This window comes from Pagrus major, chromosome 2 (assembly GCF_040436345.1).
Source record: "Pagrus major chromosome 2, Pma_NU_1.0".
Classification (NCBI taxonomy): domain Eukaryota; kingdom Metazoa; phylum Chordata; class Actinopteri; order Spariformes; family Sparidae; genus Pagrus; species Pagrus major.
In genome coordinates, this window is record NC_133216.1 from 20,210,802 (window position 1) to 20,232,338 (window position 21,537).

General features: G+C 38.7%; 1 protein-coding gene across 3 annotated transcripts; it reads right to left on the reverse strand.

Moving 5' to 3' along the window:
- Positions 1-659: 659 nt before the first annotated feature.
- Positions 660-20,901, reverse strand: porb (P450 (cytochrome) oxidoreductase b). 3 transcript variants are annotated; one of them, XM_073480030.1, is made up of 16 exons: positions 20,874-20,901; positions 17,497-17,688; positions 10,916-10,964; positions 9,821-9,949; positions 9,152-9,304; positions 7,577-7,701; positions 7,103-7,192; positions 6,288-6,386; positions 5,949-6,065; positions 5,677-5,795; positions 5,002-5,183; positions 4,727-4,876; positions 3,926-4,193; positions 3,218-3,363; positions 2,725-2,810; positions 660-2,362 (listed from the first exon to the last, which is right to left on the reverse strand). In XM_073480030.1, exons 2-16 carry the CDS (start codon positions 17,664-17,666, stop codon positions 2,218-2,220), a joined length of 2,028 nt encoding a protein of 675 aa, XP_073336131.1. In that variant the 5' UTR covers positions 17,667-17,688; positions 20,874-20,901; the 3' UTR covers positions 660-2,217. The 3 variants fall into 3 exon arrangements, with proteins under 3 accessions (XP_073336131.1, XP_073336115.1, XP_073336122.1); XM_073480014.1 differs by lacking the exon at positions 20,874-20,901 and adding an exon at positions 19,971-20,072; XM_073480021.1 differs by lacking the exon at positions 20,874-20,901 and adding an exon at positions 19,967-19,989 and having other exon boundaries at positions 1,801-2,362; positions 17,497-17,684.
- Between the last annotated feature and the right edge of the window lie 636 nt (positions 20,902-21,537).

Sequence of the window (21,537 nt, forward strand, 5' to 3'; positions counted from 1 at the left end):
TGTATGAAGTACCCCAAAGTCATAAATGTGAGTAAAAGTAAGGATATTGTGTTAAAATATTATTTTGTTAAAAGTCACCCAATGACCTATACCATACTTAATACGTAAAAGGCTTCAAGTATCTGATATTAATTGTACTTAAGTCTCAAAAGTAATTCTCTGGGAAAAAATGTACTCGGATATCAAAAGTTAACATGTAAGCAAGTGTATCTATATATACAATGGGTCGACCAACTCCCAGCCTTGGATCGATATTCTGCGTTTTTCTGATCATCAGAATCAGATTTTTTTAATCCGATTGCTGATCAAATAAATTAATTTAAAAAACTTGCTAATTTGGCTCTGATGCAGCAGGTAAACTGAAAAGTAACTAGTAACCAAAGTTGTGTAGTAGTAGTGGAGTAGAAGACTAAAGCAACTGAAAATGGAAGTACTCAAGTACAAGTACATCAGAATTGTACTGGGGTGTAGTACTTGAGTAAATGTACTTCCATTACTGTTAATACATGTAGGTATCACATAGTAGTTTGCACAATGTAGGTCGTTTTTAATATAAGTGTGCAAGCTGTCAGTTGCCACCGAATGTAAATGAACCTGAAAGTTGATGAAATTTGAATATTATTAATAAAATCAATATTATTCAAAGTAATCAACACAACTAATTATTCCAATTTTATTCATTAAAAAATACATGCCTGATAAAACCAAATAATTACATCATAAAATGGAATGACAAAAAAGTGACAGTACTGAGTAAAGTGACTTTCTATCAAAATATATGCATGGAAGAAAGAAACGGTTAGAGTCAGGGTTTAAATGTTAACTTAATACATAAGGCAGTGTTAAAAAGGCACAGGCTGTACTTTGACTGTTTGACTGACCTCATCATAACTCCCCATATTCACACAGAAATACTGAGATGAGCACTGACTGATGGATGCTGACAGACACAAACTGTTTTGAAACTTCTGGCCATCTTCTCCATGTAGTGGTGCATACAAGAACAAAACATAAAGATAACGATCAAACAGAGGTGTTTGTCTATGTCCGAGTGTTACTGGCACATAACAAACCAAATTCATATCCTCTGCTTTTAGATGCATATATAAAATAAACAGCCACCATCTGGGAGGGCAGATCTAGTTTCAAGGCCAACATTTCAAATGTTTTACATTTTACAAATATAGCTACAGATTCATTTTTATCATGTTTAAAGACAGACTTTTATAGGACATACAAATGCACACAATCTCAGGTTTTCCCATTTTGCATCACTTTTTGTGCCTCAGAAAAGGTTACTGATTAAAATGAACAGAAACTTATGCATACGAGGCATAAAATCCCTTGTCAAAATACAAAGGTAATCTGTACCAATGATGCCAACCATTTTCCACACAGAAGTCTTTCAATGTTTTAGTAAACATGTAATGTATTTAAAGTACTTCCAAAAGCACCACTTCTCTAAGTGTTCACCCTGCAACAAGAACATGCCACACTCCTCAGACTCACTTCACATATGATGCAATATTACCTGCTGTAATCTTCGTCTACAAACCGTTAATCAATTAGAAGGAAGTTACAAACATCTCAAGATGAAACTGAACGAGCTTCATGAATTTTCAATATAATTCTTCATGTTCACAGTGGATTATATTCTGTATGTACATCCAGAGGTCCGGCGCAGCGAGTCCCAAAACAGATGGATTTTATACTCCGAGCCGTCAGCGGTTTAAAGCTGTCCAAACAAGCCGATTAAATTGTTAATATTACCCAATCAATATTAAATGAAATGAAGATGACTCTTGGCAAAATAGTTTTATGATTGGTTGAGGAACTTCAAACCAAATCCCAGAGCACTCGAAGCTGCAGTCTTACAGCAAATTACACAAATGATTCAATATATCAGAGACTCTGTAGGTCTCTATAAACCAGATGGGGTAACTGCTGTGGCTCAACTGAGGACCCCCAGCAGACACAGGCTGGTGGTCCAGATATATGCAGTATACATAGAAAATTACTGAATGGGTTTATGAACAAAACCTGCTGAGGTAGGGTTTGCCTCATGATATTCTGCTACCTGTAGCTCTCATGAACCAGGGCGATGAGCACATGTTTAATGTTTTTATATTCAGTCCTGACAAAACAAGACATACAGTAAAAATAGAAAATTTAAAACCACCACACGAGTACTGAGACTGAGGTCGAGTCTGACGCTCTTTAACTCCAGACATCTTGTGAGTAGCGTCCCTTGGTCATCAGTTTCTTGATGTAATCTGTGGCCTGGGTGCGTGTCATGCCTCCCAGCTCTTCTCCTATCTCGTAGAGGACCGTCTGCACATCTTTAGCCATGTTTCTTGCATCCCTGAAATCAGGAAACAGATTATTTGAGGCCTCTGCTCATCTTTGTTTTTGCGTTTTTACTCTTGGATATTTTTTGTTTGGGAAAGATTGCCATTTAATAAAAAGAAAAAGAAGAACACAAGCAGTGTAATCCAAATCTCTATCCCACTAGGAGGTGCCAAAACACCAAAGATAATGTGGCGTTCTATGATATCAAATGGTCATTTTGATATAAGCAACACTAATTCAAGTGTATTGTAACAATATTCAGCAACTTAGATCAGAATTATTTCACAACATGACCACTACATGTGAAGGGTCAATCTTTCTGAATAAAAAACAAACATTTACAGTGATTTTTTTTCTGGTCGAATGTGAACTTACCCGCAGACATAGATATGAGCGTTTTCTGAGTGAATCAGCTTCCAGATGTTCTCCTTATTCTTCTTTAGGATATGCTGTACGTACACCTTTATTTTTGAAAATGCAGAGAGAAAACATTGTTCATATGTGCAACATATGTATGTTTAAGAGCACACAGACAATAAAAAGCGAATATCAAAAAAGTCTCTGTAATCTCAATTTGTTATGGTCCCAAAACTGTTCTTAAATATCTCACTAACATTTCTGTTACCAGATATAATTAACAGCAAAATGTACTGATGTACAACAACTACAACAACTTAGTTTACAACAAATTTAGATTTACCTCAACTATAAAATTCTGGCACCTTTTCTAAACTAAATATTGACTGAAACCCACAACCTGCATCTGACTCTGCCGTTAGCAGGAGTCACTTTCCAACATATAACCAGGTATGTTTTACAAACTGAAGTATGTTTGAACACAAACAGCAGTGAGGTAAGACAGATATACCTTCTGTTCTTGGTCTCTGGAGAAGGCAACGTTAAGCTGTGTTAGAACTTGATTCTTCTCTGCTTCCTCCAGCTCCTCCTGGTAGATGTAATCCTCGTTCTTGTGCCTGCAGCCAAAATACATCACAGTCTCTCCAACCTCCTTTCCTATAAAAAGGAAAAGAAAACAGAACATCGGGTATTTTGTATGTGCTGAATGTTATTTCATTCAGGCTCTTTTGATGTGTTTCCCAGAACCCATGTTATTTATTGTTTTGGTTGTGTGTTTGTTTTTTTAAAATTTATGTTTGACTTATTTAGGATAATTGTTTCACGTTTCAATTCCAATGTCTGAAAATTCTTCAGACATTAAAAGGTCACTGGTGTTTGAAAGGGTGCACGTGTCATTATGCTATAATATTATCATATCAGTGGCATAAGAGGTCTTAAAATGACAATAATATTGTTTATTGCAATTATTTTGGGGATATTATATCTTCCAACAAAAGTAGTTATCTTGACAGGCCTAAATAATCCAATGAAGATGAGCAAAGCACTTATTACTTGTATCCATCAACCCTTAAATACTTTCCCATATATTTTGTGGGCACAAGGACAGAAATAACAAACATATTTGAAGGTCTTTCCTCTCATTTTTCTATCCTTGTTGAGTCAGTGAAATGTCAGACAAACAACCACACACACTTTGGCACACAGTGTTCATAGATACCTTGCTCTTTGAGCCAGCCCCTCTCCTGGATAAAGCCCATGAAGGGAGCGATTCCTGTCCCAGGGCCGATCATGATCACTGGGTTGGTGGCTTTGAAGGGCAGGCGGAACTGAGACTTGCGGATGTACATTGGAACAGTAGACTTGTGGCCGTTGTCAGTGACCAGTTTGTTCTTCAACCAGTTGGTGGCAACTCCTTTATTGTTGCGGCCAGTCTTGGTTTGGTACTCGACCACTACGGCACAGATGTGGATGCTGTTGGGGTGAACCTACAGAAGGAGAGAGCAAAACAGACCTCTACTTTAATTCTCAGATCTGACCAACGTTTTTGTGTCTTTGTCTGCAATTCCCATATACAGGGATCATAAACTTTTTTAGAGTAAAATTCAATACTTTTAAAGCACTTTCCCATCGTATATAGGTCGAAGCCTACCTCACTGTGGATTTGCAAATCAAAGACCATTTGTAGAAATTACAAGTCTGTCAAAGTTAAAAAGGATGTGACTGTCTGTCTTAAGCCCCTTTCACATATGAACTCTGGACAAAATCAAGAGAATCAGATCAGGATATTGTCCACATTTGTTTGTCCACACATACAGCGCAGAACAGAACACAATCGTCTCCTCTATTCACACAGGTGGGTCGCCTGGATTTAGGACTAGAGAGCTGGCAAGATAAAGTCCAGGGCAAAACGTGCAGACATTTGTGTTCACACAGACAGCTCCTCTGGGTGAACTCCTGATAAATCCAGAGTTACAGTACATGTGTTCAAGGGCTTTAGGTTACTTAAATAGGGAATTACCTTCGAGGAGGAGGCGATGGAATAATAGCGAGCCTGGAGACGAGGCAGCAGCTCACACAGGTGGTCAATGGGAGGCTTCAAAGAGGGCATGTCCTCCAGGATGGCGAGGATGTTTCTAGTGGCTTCCAACACCCAACTCTGGTAGAGTGCCTGTGGAGAGCAGCAACAAATAGACGATGAGAGGGGAGATGGACGAGATGTAACTGCAGCTGTGTTTCGGCTACGTTTCACTTTGGGGTTATTTCATCATCTTAACCAATGAACCCATCACTGACCTTGCCCTCAGGTGATGAAGAGGCCATCTTGCGCATATTCTCCTGGTCTTTGGGGTCAGAGGCGTACTGTGCCAGCTCATAGAGGACGTTGGTGCGAGGAGGGTGTGTGATGTCCAGGTAGTGAGTGAGGGCTGTGCGGTACGTGGTGGGGCAGGGGAAGGGGTGCTTTTTGTTGGACTCCTCTGAAAAATCAATATAACGGATATTTTTATTGGTATCTAGAAGTATCTCCACATCTGTGTCATGGTCAACTGATAATCATAACTGTGTAATAAATATAAAATATGTGTGTATCAAGGGCAAAGTATATTATCATTGTGTCATCTTTCTCTCACCCTGACCGTCAGATAATTTATTTTGTTTCAACAATGTTAAACACATTAATGTGTTGATTTCATGTTTAATTGGAACCCCAGTCTGTGATGTTAATAAAAACTAAGCAGGAGCTGCCTCAACTATCACTTATGCAATTACAAAGTACATCTGATGACCTTCGTAACAACAGGAAACTCCATATATTACAGCACTAAGATGTAATTGCAGTCATATAACAATGTCCACTTCACACGCATTAAGTGAGCCAATACTGAAAGTCTAGATATGAAGGGAGGTGTTCTTGGGAGGGTTTGATGGACATCTAGTAGAGTCAAGGTGCTAACGTTCTCAATGCCATACCGTCAAGGTTGTTGAGAGAGATAACCACATCAAGGTCCACTCCAAGGACCTGTCCCAGCTTGTTCACCAGCACAGAGTCGTTTGTGGGGAAAACAGCGACGTGGTCTCCTGACTCATATCTGTAAGCACACAATGTGACAAATTGAGACTTTGACCAGTATTTATAAAATCTTAGAACACAATGTGAATCACACTTTTTCATCCAGTCGTACAGCATTAGGGATATGAAAAGCTATTAAAGCAATCAACTAGATATATTCAACCAGTCTCACCTGATTTTAGACCCTGTTATGTCCAGTTCCAGGTGCATGAGATGTCTATCACCACCTTTGTTAAGTTTGCGGTTGACAGTGACTGGAGCCAGGAAAGGGTTTTTCGAATCAAAGGGCCTAAAAAGAAATAAAAGAGAAACACTTGTAATGTAAAAAATGCAATTACAAATGGCTGAATAGAGTCACAAAAGTAATAATAAGATCGTTCACTCAAGGAATAAATAACTTTAACTGTGTTTCTCAAGTCCACTAGGGGGCAGAAAGCTTCAAAAAGCTTTAATAAACTCAACAGTCAGTTACAAATGTGGTGGTGAACAGCATCTCTGCTGCAGCACTTACGGCTTTTGGACCTCGAAACTCTTGATGCGGCCGATCTCTCCTGTGTACACTTTGTTCATGTTGATGTCAGTGTGCTCCTTCAGCTCGTACTGCCGTATGCTGCAAGGTAAAATAACTTAAAGTCAGATTATTCAGCTACAGACAAGGTGCAATCAAGTTTAATTCCTGTGTGAAAATTGATGTAAAGATGACATGCTTGTTCTTGTTTTTCAGGATTATGCATGTCTACTTCAAAGATCAAATAATAATGAAAAATGATTCTTGGCATCTGTTCATTTCACACACAAAAAGGTGGGATTTACCATACAATACCATCAGATACATCCGGCTTTATAGTTACATAACTAGTCTTTGTAAAGATATGGAATTTTTTAAACAAAGAAAAACAAACAGACTCTGGGTGGAGTATTATTTTTAAACCCAACGCTGTCTGGACTGTCAATTCACTCTGATTTATTTCTTATCTAATCCTCAGCTGAAAGAGCCCATGTGGAAACTGAAGGTCTTCTAAGGTTTGTTTACTTGAGGAATCATAGCCAACCTGAACATATGGCAGGCTTATCTTACTGAAATATAGGCATTGTGAAAACTACATGTTATCTGATAATACAGTACTTAAACTTCACTTCACACATAATTCTGTCTTAATGTGTTTTTAAGCTTTCCTGTGTCATAACCTGCTTAATGTTCCTTTTAAGATATTAAAGAGCTGGTAAAGTAAAAGGCTAAAGATAAGACAGCTTAAGAATGATGGGGACAAAAACATTGTAACTCAAATTAAGTATGTGAAATAATAAAAAAATGGCTGAATGAACCTTGAATCATCTCCTAAGGCTTCCACTCCGAAGTGCTCACAGACAGCCGGCCAGAACTGCTCTCTCCATGAGACAAAGTCCTCTTCCAGGCTGAAAGACAAAACCAGGTCAGTCAGCAGAGAAATATGTTTAAAGTCACCCTTGTTGAACTAACTAGACTTCCTCTTAACGTAAAGATATATTATAAATTTGAATGCTTCTTCAAAGAAAAAAGCAAAACACTCTGCAGTGAAGGACTGTCTTTTTAAAATAACAAGACAAAATGCTTTTTATTTAAACACTCCATAATTTGCATTTGATGCAGCAACAATACTGATGATTTTTATGATTTTGTGGGTAAAAATGTTTAGTTTGTTCTGAGAGTGGCATTACAGTGTTGTCATGTTATCTGTTCGGCACTGAACACCTCTATACAAGAGAGACGTTAACATCATCATTTCTGTTTTTGGCTCAGTGGATTAACAGGTCACTTACTTGCCGTCATCGTCTCCTAAACCAAGGTCATAGATGCGCTTGGCGCCAAGTTCTTCCAGCCTTTTATCAACATATTTTCCCATTGCATTGTAGTGTTCATATGTCTTGTTGCCCAAAGCGAATACCTGGACACAGAGTGAGACACAGTCAGTACAGGACCTTGACTTCATCTTGAAGCAAACAAGCGAGAAATAAAACTACATAATTAACTTGTGTTTTTTTTAGTTATTTATCGCTGCAAACCTATTAATTTCAGTATCGATTAATCCGCTCATTATTTCCATGATTATTCATTTAGTTGTTTATTTCATTTACTGTCATAAATGACAAAGAAAAGCAGCAAACCCTCACATTTAAGAAGCTGGAACCAGCAAATGTTTGCTTGAAACATTTATCAAATGTTTTTGCTTGAAAAATGACTGCAATGATTAATCAATTATCAAAATAGTTGGCAATTAATGTTCTTTTGGTTGACTTATGGATTAATCGGCTAATGGTTGCAGCTCTATAGGTATTAAGAATTGTCTTATGAAGTTGTCTTACTAAGTTATTCACTGCTTTTTGGTTTAAAAATGACCACATTATCAAGTAAAATACAAATTGATAACAACTGCATAACTTCTCACAAGAGACTCTTATCTCAGTGACTGTAATGCACAGTATGTAGACGCTCTGATACAGACCAGACAGACAACAAATACTGGAGGAAGGACTTGACCGTACACAAGAATTTAACTAAATTTCCCACAATTATGTTCTTCACTCAAATTAGGCCAGAGGCACTGCAACCCAACATTGACACACGCGACAACACACAAAGCCCTTTCTTTCATGATGCACACAAAGCCTGACACAGCTCGTGTTAGTGAAGCCTGTGTGCTGTGTCAGGAAGACAAACTGCCATAGCGTGTCTCATAAAATAAACAGGTTGTGAAGCAGCAGTTGTGAAAAAAAATTGATTTTTGTATGTAATTGATGTAAATCCAGCCTGTATCCTGCCAGCAATCCAAGCTAGATAGAAGCTACACAATAAATGTGCATTTCGAAAAACACAAGTCACTCATACATATTAAGTCTATTAGATTAATGGATCGACAGAATAGTCAGCTGCAACTATATTTATAAACAATTAATATTTGAACTCATTTTTAAGCAGAAATGCCAAACGTTTGATAGTTCCAGGTTCTCTGCTGTGGCAATTTATTGCTTTTCTTGATATTAATCAAAGTAAATTGAATATTTTGGGGTTTGGGGCTGGAGACAACTGGTGAAGTCACATTGGGCTGTAGGATATTGTAATGGGCATGTTTCACTGTTTTCTGATGTATTGTGATTGAGAAAATAACTGATAGATTAATGGATACAGAACAAAAATGTTAGTCTCAGCCCAATATGCAACAAAGCTCAAACACGCACCCAGGTATAAAAGAGACAATGTAGCATAATGTATGTATGATCACTGACATCATGTACCGCATGCTTTGTCGTCCTGTCTAACCTAACCTAATGCACTCTGGAACGGCCTCTATGTATTAAAGAGACATAACGTAACATAGCTTCAGCAGAAAGACTCACAGTGTAGTTTAGTCCAGAGAGGTCTTCATCATCATTTTCCTGCAGCCAGTCATATAAGTCCTGTGCATTATCTGTTGGGTCTCCTTCACCGTAGGTGGCCATGCAAAAGATGGCGAGGGAGTTTTCAATCTCAGACAGACGGGCCATTTCCCCCTGGAGTACAACACATCAGAATCAGAGACAGTCAGTACTGAACAAATGATTATTTTATTTTAAGAAGGTTTGTCCTCAATATCTGACTGGCCATCTCAAGAGTTTCCCTGTCTGCAAACGGGTGAGTTATTGCATGCTATTACATAATAATAATAATATCAAAACTATATAATCTATGACTGGTGTGCACTGCGTATTATTGTGACCGAAATAGCGTACACACCTTGATATGAGCGTGTGCTGCCCTTTGGTCTTTATGAACTCACTTGCCTGGACATGTTTTATTTCAATTTAACACATGGCATTAAAAGTTATCTTTAGAATCTGCCATGTGATATGTTTTAATATTATCATCAAAATGAATTAAGCCGATTCTCCTGCATTGTCCAGACATACAACTGATCACCACAAAGCACCACTAGCAGCTATAAGAAGTTAAATCCTCCCCCAAATTGAGAAGGACCTCTAGTTAATTTTAATTCTGAGGTATGTAATCTCTTCCACCGATGCAGTTACCATGTCGTACTCCTCTGGATCAGCAGCCATTCCCTTCATGCCATACCGCTGAGCATCTTTGGACAGTCTGTTGGCAAATTCCTCTGCTGTGCCCGTCTGGGAGCCGTAGAACACAATGATGTTCTTGCCCTGGTTACAAAAAGGAAAACATCTACATGAAGTAAAAGCTTTCTCCTGCAACTACAATTAAAAACATAACCCGTCTCTCATGTCTACAGACTGCCATTATGACAAACAGACTGTGTGCAAGTACAACAGATTCAGCAGATCTTTTGTAATTTAAAGAAAATATATTCAGCATGCATTTTCTCCTAAATCCTAAAATGCTGTATTGCCAACTGAGGCACTTCTGTGTCGAAGTGGCAGGTGGTATCAGCACAACTTAAACTCATAGATAAGATCTCATATAGCTCGTCTTTCTATACACAAACAGCTCCACTTGTACAATTATTTGCAAGAAAGTATTTCATCCCTGCCTACGATGTTGCCTTGATAATTCATAACAAAGAAAAACAGACAAAATGAAACAGCACTGTGGGCCAACAGTCTCGTCTGCCACCGTCATGGTATCTGAACTATTTGCTGCTAAACCACATGATTGGAAACCAAAGTCTTTTCTCAAGGCTGGCTTGAAAACAGACGGCCATCAAAGTCGAAAGAGTTTTTTCTAAATCTAGAACTGCATACAGTCAAAGCAGCAAGAACAATATCATTTTCATCATATTGTTCATCAGCAAAGCGAAAAAGGTCAATTTGAGCATTTTACTGAATGTTGGGTTTCCACTATGGGCTATAAACTGTCAGGAAAATACTAAAGCGGCTTGACTCGCACATCAAATAGGAAAACAACTTTGATCAACATGTGCTAAAAGGCCACAACACCAACTCTGTTTGACGCTGTACATCTCCATGTCCGAATGGCTCACAGTCTTCTTTTAAAACCCTGAGTAATGTTTTCCAACAACAAAACTACTCCTGCAGAATGAATCTATGTTGGCAAAACAAAGCAAAGAAAACGACAGAAGCAGAAATGATGGAAAGGGTTAAGTGACTGAAAAAGGAAGAGAAATGCTTGTTTTAAGTAACATCACTCACCGTTTTCTTCATTTTCTCGATAAAACTTGTCTCTCTTGTGGGGGGTGCTCTGAAAAACAAACAAACAAACAAACAAACAGATTTGATTTGTGATTGAGTTAATTAATCAACCTGTCCTTAACGTGATCCTGGGATTAAAAACGTGTTATTTAGCAAACACCATGCTCAGCAAACATAAGCTTTGGGAAATATCGTCTACAAATGGAAATGTAATCAGAACTTGAGGTTGGGGTTCCTTATCATTTCAAGGCCTGGTTAAATATTTGGTTTGTATGAATAAGAGCTGAATTCACAACATAATGACAAGCAACTTAATCATTTCACCTGATCATGCGTATAAATACAGGCCAGTTTTCCTTATATCTTTATCAAAATTGCCAGTGTAAACTAACTTTTAACAACATAAGAAGACGTGTACATTTAGCTGTTGTCTAGAGTTAGTTTGTAGTTTTTTTAATGACCATCTGTCATTAGACAGATCGTACCTTTAATGTACAAGGAGGGAGGGAACATTGGAGCACTGCAAGCTTAGAGTGAGTTCAAGATCAAGAGAGCAAGATCAATAAAAATGATTTACTACATAATGGATTTAGTTTTAAAAAGCAAATGGTGAGCGAATAGGGACAGGAGCAGTTAATACTGTGGCAGTTAAAGTAAACATGGTACTTAATCAAGCTACTTAATCTTATTATCAGTAGAACAAAAAAAAGTACACAAACAAACAGCAGAGTAGATCTTTTATCATTGGCCTCAAGTACTGCAAGCCTTCCAGTATAACAATTACTGACTGCATTGTCACAGCCATGTGATCATATTGATCAGAACTGTACAATATGTTGGCTCAATTAATGATTCTAATCAAACTCATATTAAAAACTACATTTTTTTGTTTCTATCTGTATCTGTATCAGTATCTGATGTATTGCATAACACTGCATTAAAGCATTTGTATGAATAATTGTGATATATGGTGGAATGCTGCTCTCTCCCACAACAAAGCATGACATGAGCAGATTTTTAAGTAGTCAGCACCAACTGTTGGGCAATGGGAACAAAATGTCACTTCATTGTTCCTGTTATTCTTAAAACAGGGAGTAGCAATGACTCAGCAGCCACACAACCATTAGTCATACTAACTGTATAGGCAAGCATGTACTAAATATCAGCATACATTACGCAATCATCACTACTGAAGGGAAACGTGGTGGATACTTAATCACTACGGGTTACATCTCATGGTAATTCAAAATCTTAATTCAGATTTGTCCAGGAAGTAATTAATGAATGGGAACAGATCAAAACAACACGTGCAAACACAGTGTTGGCAAGAAGGAACACAGGAAGCCAAATCTATTATCAAGCCAAATAAAAGGCAACAGTGCTTCATTCAGCATCAAAAGGTCTGAGTGGACAGCTGTGATTCGGTCTGCACTGAACAAGGAATGAAAGCCTACATATGAGTACAAGCAAAACAGTATGCAGATGAGTAAATCTTCAGACATCCAAAAGGCTGTGGGATAGCAATGAAAGCTTAAGGAAAAGAAAAACAATTTGCTATATTTGACCTGAACTATATGAAGTATGAAGGCATTAAACAAGAAGAGAATCTGTCTCCACACATTTAGTCAAACAACTACACAACCCATCCACATAGCAGCGGTGTGGAGAGTGCAAACATTTAAAACTGATGCCCAACATGCCATAAAACTGGCCCCCCCTGGTTAATAAGGACTGAACACTAGAGGTGTCGTGACTCAAAATCCACAATCAAATTGACTTTGGATTTAAAAGGTCTCACTTTGATTTGATTTAAACTTTTTTTCAGCACGAACAGTTATGCCAGTGGTAGACATCTGGATTTGTAAAGAACAACGGTTATTGTTTTTATGCATTCTCAAATTTTCCTTTAAAAAGATAGGGGTATTTTTCAATAACAACATGACTTTATCATGGTGGCTTTTTGCGAGTTAGAGTTCAAGTTAGAGAATCACCAATCTTGCTTTAGATTTCATAATTAGAAAATAGCCATAGTTCAAAATCTATGCAGCATCTGAATATTGTGACATCTAATGTAAGTATCTTGAGTATGTGTAAAGAACAGTACATACAGCAAAAGACATCCTGTCTGATTAATAAACCCACCCATGTGCCTCTAAATACAAAAATAATATTTAATGATTAAGTGTGTTTCGATATCGGAATTCTTCACTCCCCAATATCAGCAACACGTCCAGCTGCCTACGATCCAGCACTTTGATTTAATTGAAAGAGAATCTTCATTGACTGATTTTTTTTATGCCTAAACAAACTAAGAAAACAAACTGTCTTTGTTTTCATGACTGAATAAACTGAATAAACAAACTGACCTTAAAGGACAACACAATTTCATACTGTTTTACTTTGTTAATACGTGGCGGACCCTGCCACCTTTCTAGCTTCAAACAGTGTTCTGGGGACCTTATTTTCCTCTGAGAACAGCTTGTTTATTCAGTTATGGGGGGAAAAAAGCATTTCTGAGCTGGAGTTATTACCTCAAATTTTAAATTTTAAAATTGTGGGTTTAAATTTCTTCTCCAAAACTACATAGTGCCCCTTTAACATATGGACGAACTAAAAACGGGGAAGGTTGATGAGACATCAGTAGTGTAGCTGCAGCCTGAAACTGACAAACCTTATTCAAAGTAGACAAAGATGTGTTTGCAAATTATAGGTTTTTAACAGGAATTAAGTCATCTCCCAAGGCTGCTACTTTGACTGTAATAACATGCAAATAGGCTCATAATCTTCAACATCTTTTCCTTCCTGGACTAGCCCCAGTTCCACATGAAACAACAAACTCGTGCATGCTGGGGTTTAGTCATTTTTACAATTACAATTTACAGCTGGTCCAAATAGTTCAGAGCCCATCATCTGTATATACTGTCAAATCTTACTTTCCATTCATTAATCCATCCAGGAAGTAAACCTTTCCAAACAAGGTCACTGAGGCAGCCTTGCTCTGCAGCACAGGCTCATTCAAACATGGAGCTGATCTTCTAATGCTACAATCAATGGTTTTTATTTTGCAACTGGATCTATATTTTAAAAGTATTTAAAATTATTTTATTACTTATATTTTTTTACTAAACCAACATGAAACAAAGCTGGACATGTGCAACACAATGATGGTTAAAATGATGGTAACTGACTGAACAGCATCAGTGGAGCTTGTGGAAAAAGGGGGAAAAACAGAAAACCCAATAATTAAATTGGGTTTGTAGTGAAACAGATTTTACCACCATCTATTACGTAACCTACTGGGAACATTGTATGCTTTTTGAAACCACTATCTTGCCAGTCTGTTCTACAAACAATAAAAATTACACTGTGTATAGAGCATACTTTGTGAACAAGCCACCAGTTCAAACACTTACAAGGTGTCAAACATGAACTTGTGCTCCCAAGCGTGATCATTACACAATGGTGTACTCATTGTGCCCTAGAAGGAGCACTAAATCACTGCTCAAACACTTTCACTGACCTTTCAGCAGCATCTCTCCTGTCCTCTGGCAGGGAGAAGACACAGCCCATGGCATGTAGCTCACCACTGCCACAAGCACCACTGGCTAGGCCACGCCGGGAACCGCCACGCTCAAAATCAAAAGCAGAGAACGTCAACACTCCGCAACCACAGGATGGAAAAAGAAAACCAGAGCAGAAAGGCAGCCGGACACTCTTTGCCTGCCTTCACCATGGAGGCTCCAACACGATCTGAACTCTGCCTCTTCCTGTGCTGCTGCTCTCTGAAACCAGCAGCGTCTGTTCTCCACACACACACACGCACACACACACACAGCCTACAAGCCCTGTCAGTGTCTGGCAACCGCTGAGGACACAATGGTGGGAAACTGACTTTCCCATAAAATGTAGCCGAGCTGCAGTAGACCCACACTTTTGACTCACACACAAACACACATTGAAACACTCTAGGGCTGAAAATGCCTTCCTCCTCATCCCCGCCCCTTTTCCTCTCCGGTCTGAAAGGTGTTGGGAACGAAAAAGTCTACAAGATCCATCCTGAGAATTTGGCTGGTTATCAGAGCAACTCCACGGTGGACCATTGACGAGGAGGAGGGGGGGGGGGCTGTGAATGGTAGTTTTCTCTGAAGTATCCCCCGCCCCCATCTCACTGGAGGAGAGAGGGGAATGTCATCGCTATGGCAACCTCATTTATCATAAAAGGATTCCATTTGTGACAGCAGCTCAGCCCACACACACACACGCTCACACTCACACTCACACAGAAAAGAAAAACAGGGGAGTGGGGAAAAAAGAAAAAGTAACTCAGGGCAAAGAAAGGGTTGCTTGTCTTTTGCCTCAACTTTCCACCTTTGGAGAGGACTCACAAAAGGAGCTGCTTGGCTCGCCCTCCTCATTTGCTCTCCAGGGAACTTTCAAAATGGGTTCAGGGCCAAAAACAAAAGCACAGGAAAGACATGGAAGACTACGCCCCCTTCATAACAGTTAGGTAATCACTGCACCCTTTAAGGGGAGGGGAGACCAGCTCGTGTTGCTCTATGCTCCCTTCCTGCACAGATACACGCTCTTATCCCAAGGCAACACACGCTCTACAGGGGTCTTTCCCTTTCTAGCAAATGTCCTGCTTTCACACAAATGGTCTGGATCTCCCCCACTCTGCCTCCATTCACACAGCCACACAGGACCTGAGCCACACAGCGAGCGTGTGGCTTCTGCTGGCCCGTGGCTTTTACTCTGGTGACCAAAGTACTTGTGTTGCGGCTGAGGAGGGACTAAAAAATGTGGCCAATGAAAGCAGAGTACATTGAAACCAAGCCAAGCCTCCATGACTCCACTGATAAGTGATGAGGGGAGGGAACAGAGGAGAGGCTCACATGCACTGACAGGGAGAGCCAGGCGGACAGAGAGGGAGATCAGATAAGTTTCTGAGAGAGACTGAGTTACAGAGCATTGCTGGGAGAGAGAAAACAAAGGTCACCACTGGTGGAACATTTACAAGCCGTAAGCCCTGGTGCCCTCTCACACACTTGCTTAAGATATAGCTGCAAAAAGCTAATACTAGACAATATACTGTATCCACCTGGCCAACTTATCAGTAGATAGATTTTAATGGAGATGTGGGCACGCTATTAGGGGCTATAACAATTCCATCTTGAAGGCTGAAGTATTGCGTATATTACATCTGCGATGCAACAGTTAACTGGTGTTGTTAATATTAGTAACTATTAATTGTTTTTAAAAAGGTGCACTATGAAGTTTTGGGGAAAATATTTTAATCAGAAGAGAAAGATCTTCATTGACTGATTCTTTATTCCTGAAACAACTAAATAAACAAACTCTTTGTCTTCATGACCAACTAACATTAATAAATGGTATGTCCACCCAATAAATCAATAACAGTAAAATATTATCATAACATTAGTTTAAGATAGATATACCTAATACATTTCCAACTGATGTTATGTCAGATCATCCTAGAGCTAAGGAAATTAGGGCTGCAACTTCATTTCTGATTATTCTGTCGATCATTTTTTGATTAATCAATTAGTTGTTTGGTCCACAAAACGTCAGAAAGTGGTAACAAATGTTGATCACTTTTGTCCCAAACCCAAGATGACATCTTCAAATGTCTTGTTTTGTCCACAACCCAAATATATCCAGTTCACTGTGACAGAGGAGTACAGAAACCAGAAAATATTCACACTTGAAAAGCTGCAATCAAAGAATTTGGATTTTTTTTTCTCTCTTAAAAATAGCTTCAGCTCTCAAAAAGGTAATAACCACAAACTACATCAATTTTTAGCATACGTTAGAGTATCAATGTCTCTGGTCTGTTTTGATATGGTATCCAAACTACTGCTCTGCCTAGTGATGTCCCAGCAGGGTTAATTAACAGCCCAGACTGAAAACATTTACAAGCCATAAGCCTTGGTGCACTCTCACACACTTGCTTCAAGGCACAGATAGTGCCAACTCGTGCACAGACTTTGATAACAGTCTGTTTGTTTCTTTCTAACCGCTTCTATGTAATAAAACAATGTCCAATGATGTAAACATGTCGACTGAAAAATTAGCCTCTTCCTGTGCCAAGATACTCTCCTCAGTGATCAATAAAAGGATTCCTTCCTTTATAGCTTTTACATAAACTACAGTATGTGTAGCCTTTGGAAAATTTCCCCCTGCTAGTCTGAGGATAATTCAAGTCGTCATTTTCTTTAGCAGGTAAATTAGTTCTCCAAAAGTGTTATGAGCTATGAAAGCATCAAACATACATTTTAGATGAATTTGATGTATATACTTTGAAATAACATCATGAAAAAAAGACGATTATATCGTATATAAACTTGTGCGTGATTCAGGTTGTTTTCTACAGACCTTTAAGAAAACACACAATAATGCTCTCTGCCTAACATTTGGCAGCTAGCTGGTTTCAGCTTTTTTCTTAAGCTTTTGGCAGCCCTCATTTTTTTCTCCTAAAGATGTAGTCAGATCTGAATAGAAACCTGGAAATCCTCCAAATCTTCTTTTACCTAAAACAAATGTAAAACATGATGGATACTCACGGTGTGTCAAGCTTCTTGAATTCTGGGATGGGCTCAGGCTTCTTACGGGACATGAACCAATAAATGACGAGGCCGACGATCAGAGAGAAGAGGAAGAGGTCCAGGTTGCTGAAAAGAGGCTCCTCTTCCTCTGCCATGGGCTTTGTGTTCTTGGTGGTCTCTGCGCCCATGTCTGCTGTGTTGACACTCTACCTGGGAGCAGAACGAAGACAACTATTAGACCAGTCAACCAGTGCTGACACAGTTGGATCAAGCCATTGTTTTGCAGAAAATGAATACTATGTTATAACTGAGCCATCATTTTGGCCATACCATTTAACAGCCTGAAAGATTAATCAAAAAACTAAACATCAGATTATTTTTTAAGATAACATTATATGCTACAGTTTACAGAATATGTTCCCTTGAATGCCTTTCTTCTGCTGACTATTGTCTGTTTTTCCCAACTTGTAATGTATAAGTTTAACATAAACTGCAGGGCCAGTGAGCAGTAATTTAAAATCTGCATTTTAAAATATGTTTTAGTCCTACAGTCTCAGGGTATACACTCCAGCTGAACAGAACTGGGAATTAATGAAACTGGTTGAACTGCTGAAACAAACAGTATGATTACTAACATATGTGAGCAGTATTCTACATGCCATACTACACAATAATGGCTTTTGTGCTAGCCTTATTGGACAATTTGCTCAACATACTATAATATTGTGACCCACTGCTTTCCATACGTGAGGAACTCTTTGTCAGGAATTAGCAGCAGCAGCTCTTTTCACACTGAGCACGAAAGGACGTCATGTTCTCAGCTCTCACGTTTCAATTCGGTTCAAGGACTGAAAACAATGAGACCAGCTTATCGTTGATCCGTATAACTTGCTCGTCCACAACTAGAGAACAGTTTGATTGACATAGTCATGTACAAGCTCAATCAACAAAATGCAGGCTTGCTCACAACTAGTCTGCTGACTCACTGATATGAAGCAAACCACTTCAATTACTATGTACAGAGGTACCTGCGTGCCAGCCTCAGTAGGTACAGAAGTCACAGGGACTTCAAGGCTTGTAGTGCAATGGTCAGATAAAAACCTGCTATAGTCAAGAACACTAATCAGAGTGTTAGAGTTAACAACACTAACATAAATCAGTGTACTACATTTTATGTGCAACAGTTTTAGACAATGCCGTTTACAATACATGATCATCAGTCAGTAGACTGCCAGCATTTAAACCAAATCTAAAGACCCTAAAATTGAGATTTACACTCATTTTACAAATTAACCCGTTACTGCTCTCTGGTTTACAAACTTTACAATAGCAACATCATTTCTAAATGACCGGCCACCTCTGGCATTTCTGTACAGACATGTCTTGTTTTCTTTAATTATCCAACATATAAACAGATAAGATATAGCTGCAAAAAGCTAATACCAGACAATATACTGTATTCGCCTGGCCAACTTATCAGTAGATAGATTTTAATGGAGATGCGGGCACGCTATTAGGGGCTATAACAAAGTTATAGAGTCTATCTAGAAGGCTGAAGTATTGCGTATATTACATCTAAGAAGCAACAGTTAACTGGTGTTGTTAATATTAGTAACTATAAATTGTTTTTAAAAAGGTGCACTATGAAGTTTTGGGGAAAATATTTTAAGAGAAAGATCTTCATTGACTGATTCTTTATTCCTGAAACAACTAAATAAACAAACTCTTTGTCTACATGACCAAATAAAATGAATAAATAGTATGTCCACCCAATAAATCAATAACAGTAAAATATTATCATAACATAAGTTTAAGCTAGATATACCTAATAAACTTCCAACTGATGTTATGTCAGATAATCCTAGAGCTAAGGAAATTAGGGCTGCAACTTCATTTCTGATTATTCTGTCGATCATTTTTTGATTAATCAATTAGTTGTTTGGTCCACAAAACGTCAGAAAGTGGTAACAAATGTTGATCACTTTTGTCCCAAACCCAAGATGACATCTTCAAATGTCTTGTTTTGTCCACAACCCAAATATATCCAATTCACCGTGACAGAGGAGTACAGAAACCAGAAAATATTCACATTTGAGAAGCTGCAATCAAAGAATTTGGATTTTTTTTTCCTCTTAAAAATAGCTTCAGCTCTCAAAAAGGTAATAACCACAAACTACATCAATTTTTAGCATACGTTAGAGTATCAATATCTCTGGTCTGTTTTGATATGGTATCCAAACTACTGTTCTGCCTAGTGATGTCCCAGCAGGGTTAATTAACAGCCCAGACTGAAAACACAAGAAGTACAGTGTCTTTTCAGGTAGCAGCAATAACAGAACGACCTGTTAACCGAGCGGAACAAGCAATGTTTCCTTAACTTAAATTACTTTTGATAGTTAAATCATTAATCTGTAGTTCCTTCCTTTTTTAAAAACACACAGTTGTGTAATTAAGAAGTGACCATTCTTGATGAATGGTCACTTACCACTTACCTTATAGCAAGTTCACCTCAAATATTAATGTGTAATTTACCAGACTCAGTAGTTAAGTTGTCCAAATAACAACCAAACTTGTCTATTAACAGCTCAGTCACTGTGGGTACAGCCACACACTTCACTGTCTATACTGTTGGCTCATGCTTAAGTTACGCCTACCACTGACTAACACCGGGTGTATTCAAATCATGTGAGACTTTGGTTAGTCGCCAGTAATGTCTAGGGACAGACACTTAAATAGCTGTTGCCACTGGGGATGTTTAATGATCAATGAATCCGACATGGTCGAGGTTCACAGGAGTTCATCCTAACAATTCACCTCTTCAGCTAAAAGCAAATAGTTGTGTAACAGTCGAGATGGTGGCACCGGTGCCCGACAGTAGTATGGAGGTCCACATGTAATGTAACTTAAGACAGCACTTTAGTTTGTTTAAGCTGAGTTAAGTAAAGCTGGTGAGGTGTTTTCTATTTAGAAACTAAAGCTGTCGATCACATAAAATGAGCAACATGACCACAGATAGCCAGCGGGAGAGGAGTACTCGGGCCCCGACTATTCCCTGGACCGTGACAACACTGGCTGAAAACATGACACTGTCAAAAATACAGGTTCATTCAAAGACAAAACAGTGTTGGCTGAAACATGATATGTGCAAAGCTTATTAAATAAAATTCATTCTGACAAATACACGCCTTGGAGACGACTTTCTCCAGAGAGATAAGTTAGCCTTCAGTATGCGTAACATTGGAAACAGCACTTCTCTTAAGCTAATGCTTTACTGAAAACGCGTCATATTTCCAAGTTTCTAGTTGATTATTATTGGCGTATAATTCCCACAGACTGCCACAGACTAGAGGTCTTTGTGTAACAGTGTAAAGATGTGAGTTTGGTGTTGGGCTTACCTTCGCCTCCCCTCGTTGTGTCACGCTCACACTGTGCTCAACGCGGAAGGAAACTTTACGCCACGTAGGATCAAACCAAGTCGATCCTGGCAGCGGGGGTGGGAATGTTGCACTTTCAACGGCATATAAATCTAATGTAGAGATGTTTGCATTTTTTTTTTACAAAGCTGCACATGTGTGTTTTTAAAGGAAACACTTCTGCTCACGTTTACGGTTAAAATTAAACAAAAACTGTTTCGATGTTTGGCGGTCACGTGTCTAATTTGGACCGGTCTTATAAGACATTACCTAATGTCATTGTGCGGAGGTAACCTGCTGTAATAACTAACAGTCGACGTGCAGCATGCTCAAGGGTCATGGTTATGTAATAGAGCCGGCAGGACAGACTGTATATCCATGTCAAACTGACAGGCATACTCATTAAACATGTCCAGCTCAACTCAGATTGTGTTAAGGTTCACGGTATCAAGGGGAAAATGTTAGACAGCCATGCTCAGCTACCCTGTGAAGTGGTGGGAGAAGTCTTCAGATTCTTCACCCAAGAAAAAGTAGCAACTCCAGCTCCTAGCTACTCTGTCACTAGTAGGCTAAAAGTCATGCATTCAAAGTGTTACTGTTAGGAACTACTAGCACTAGGATGTACCTGTAGTGTGAAAAGGTTCAC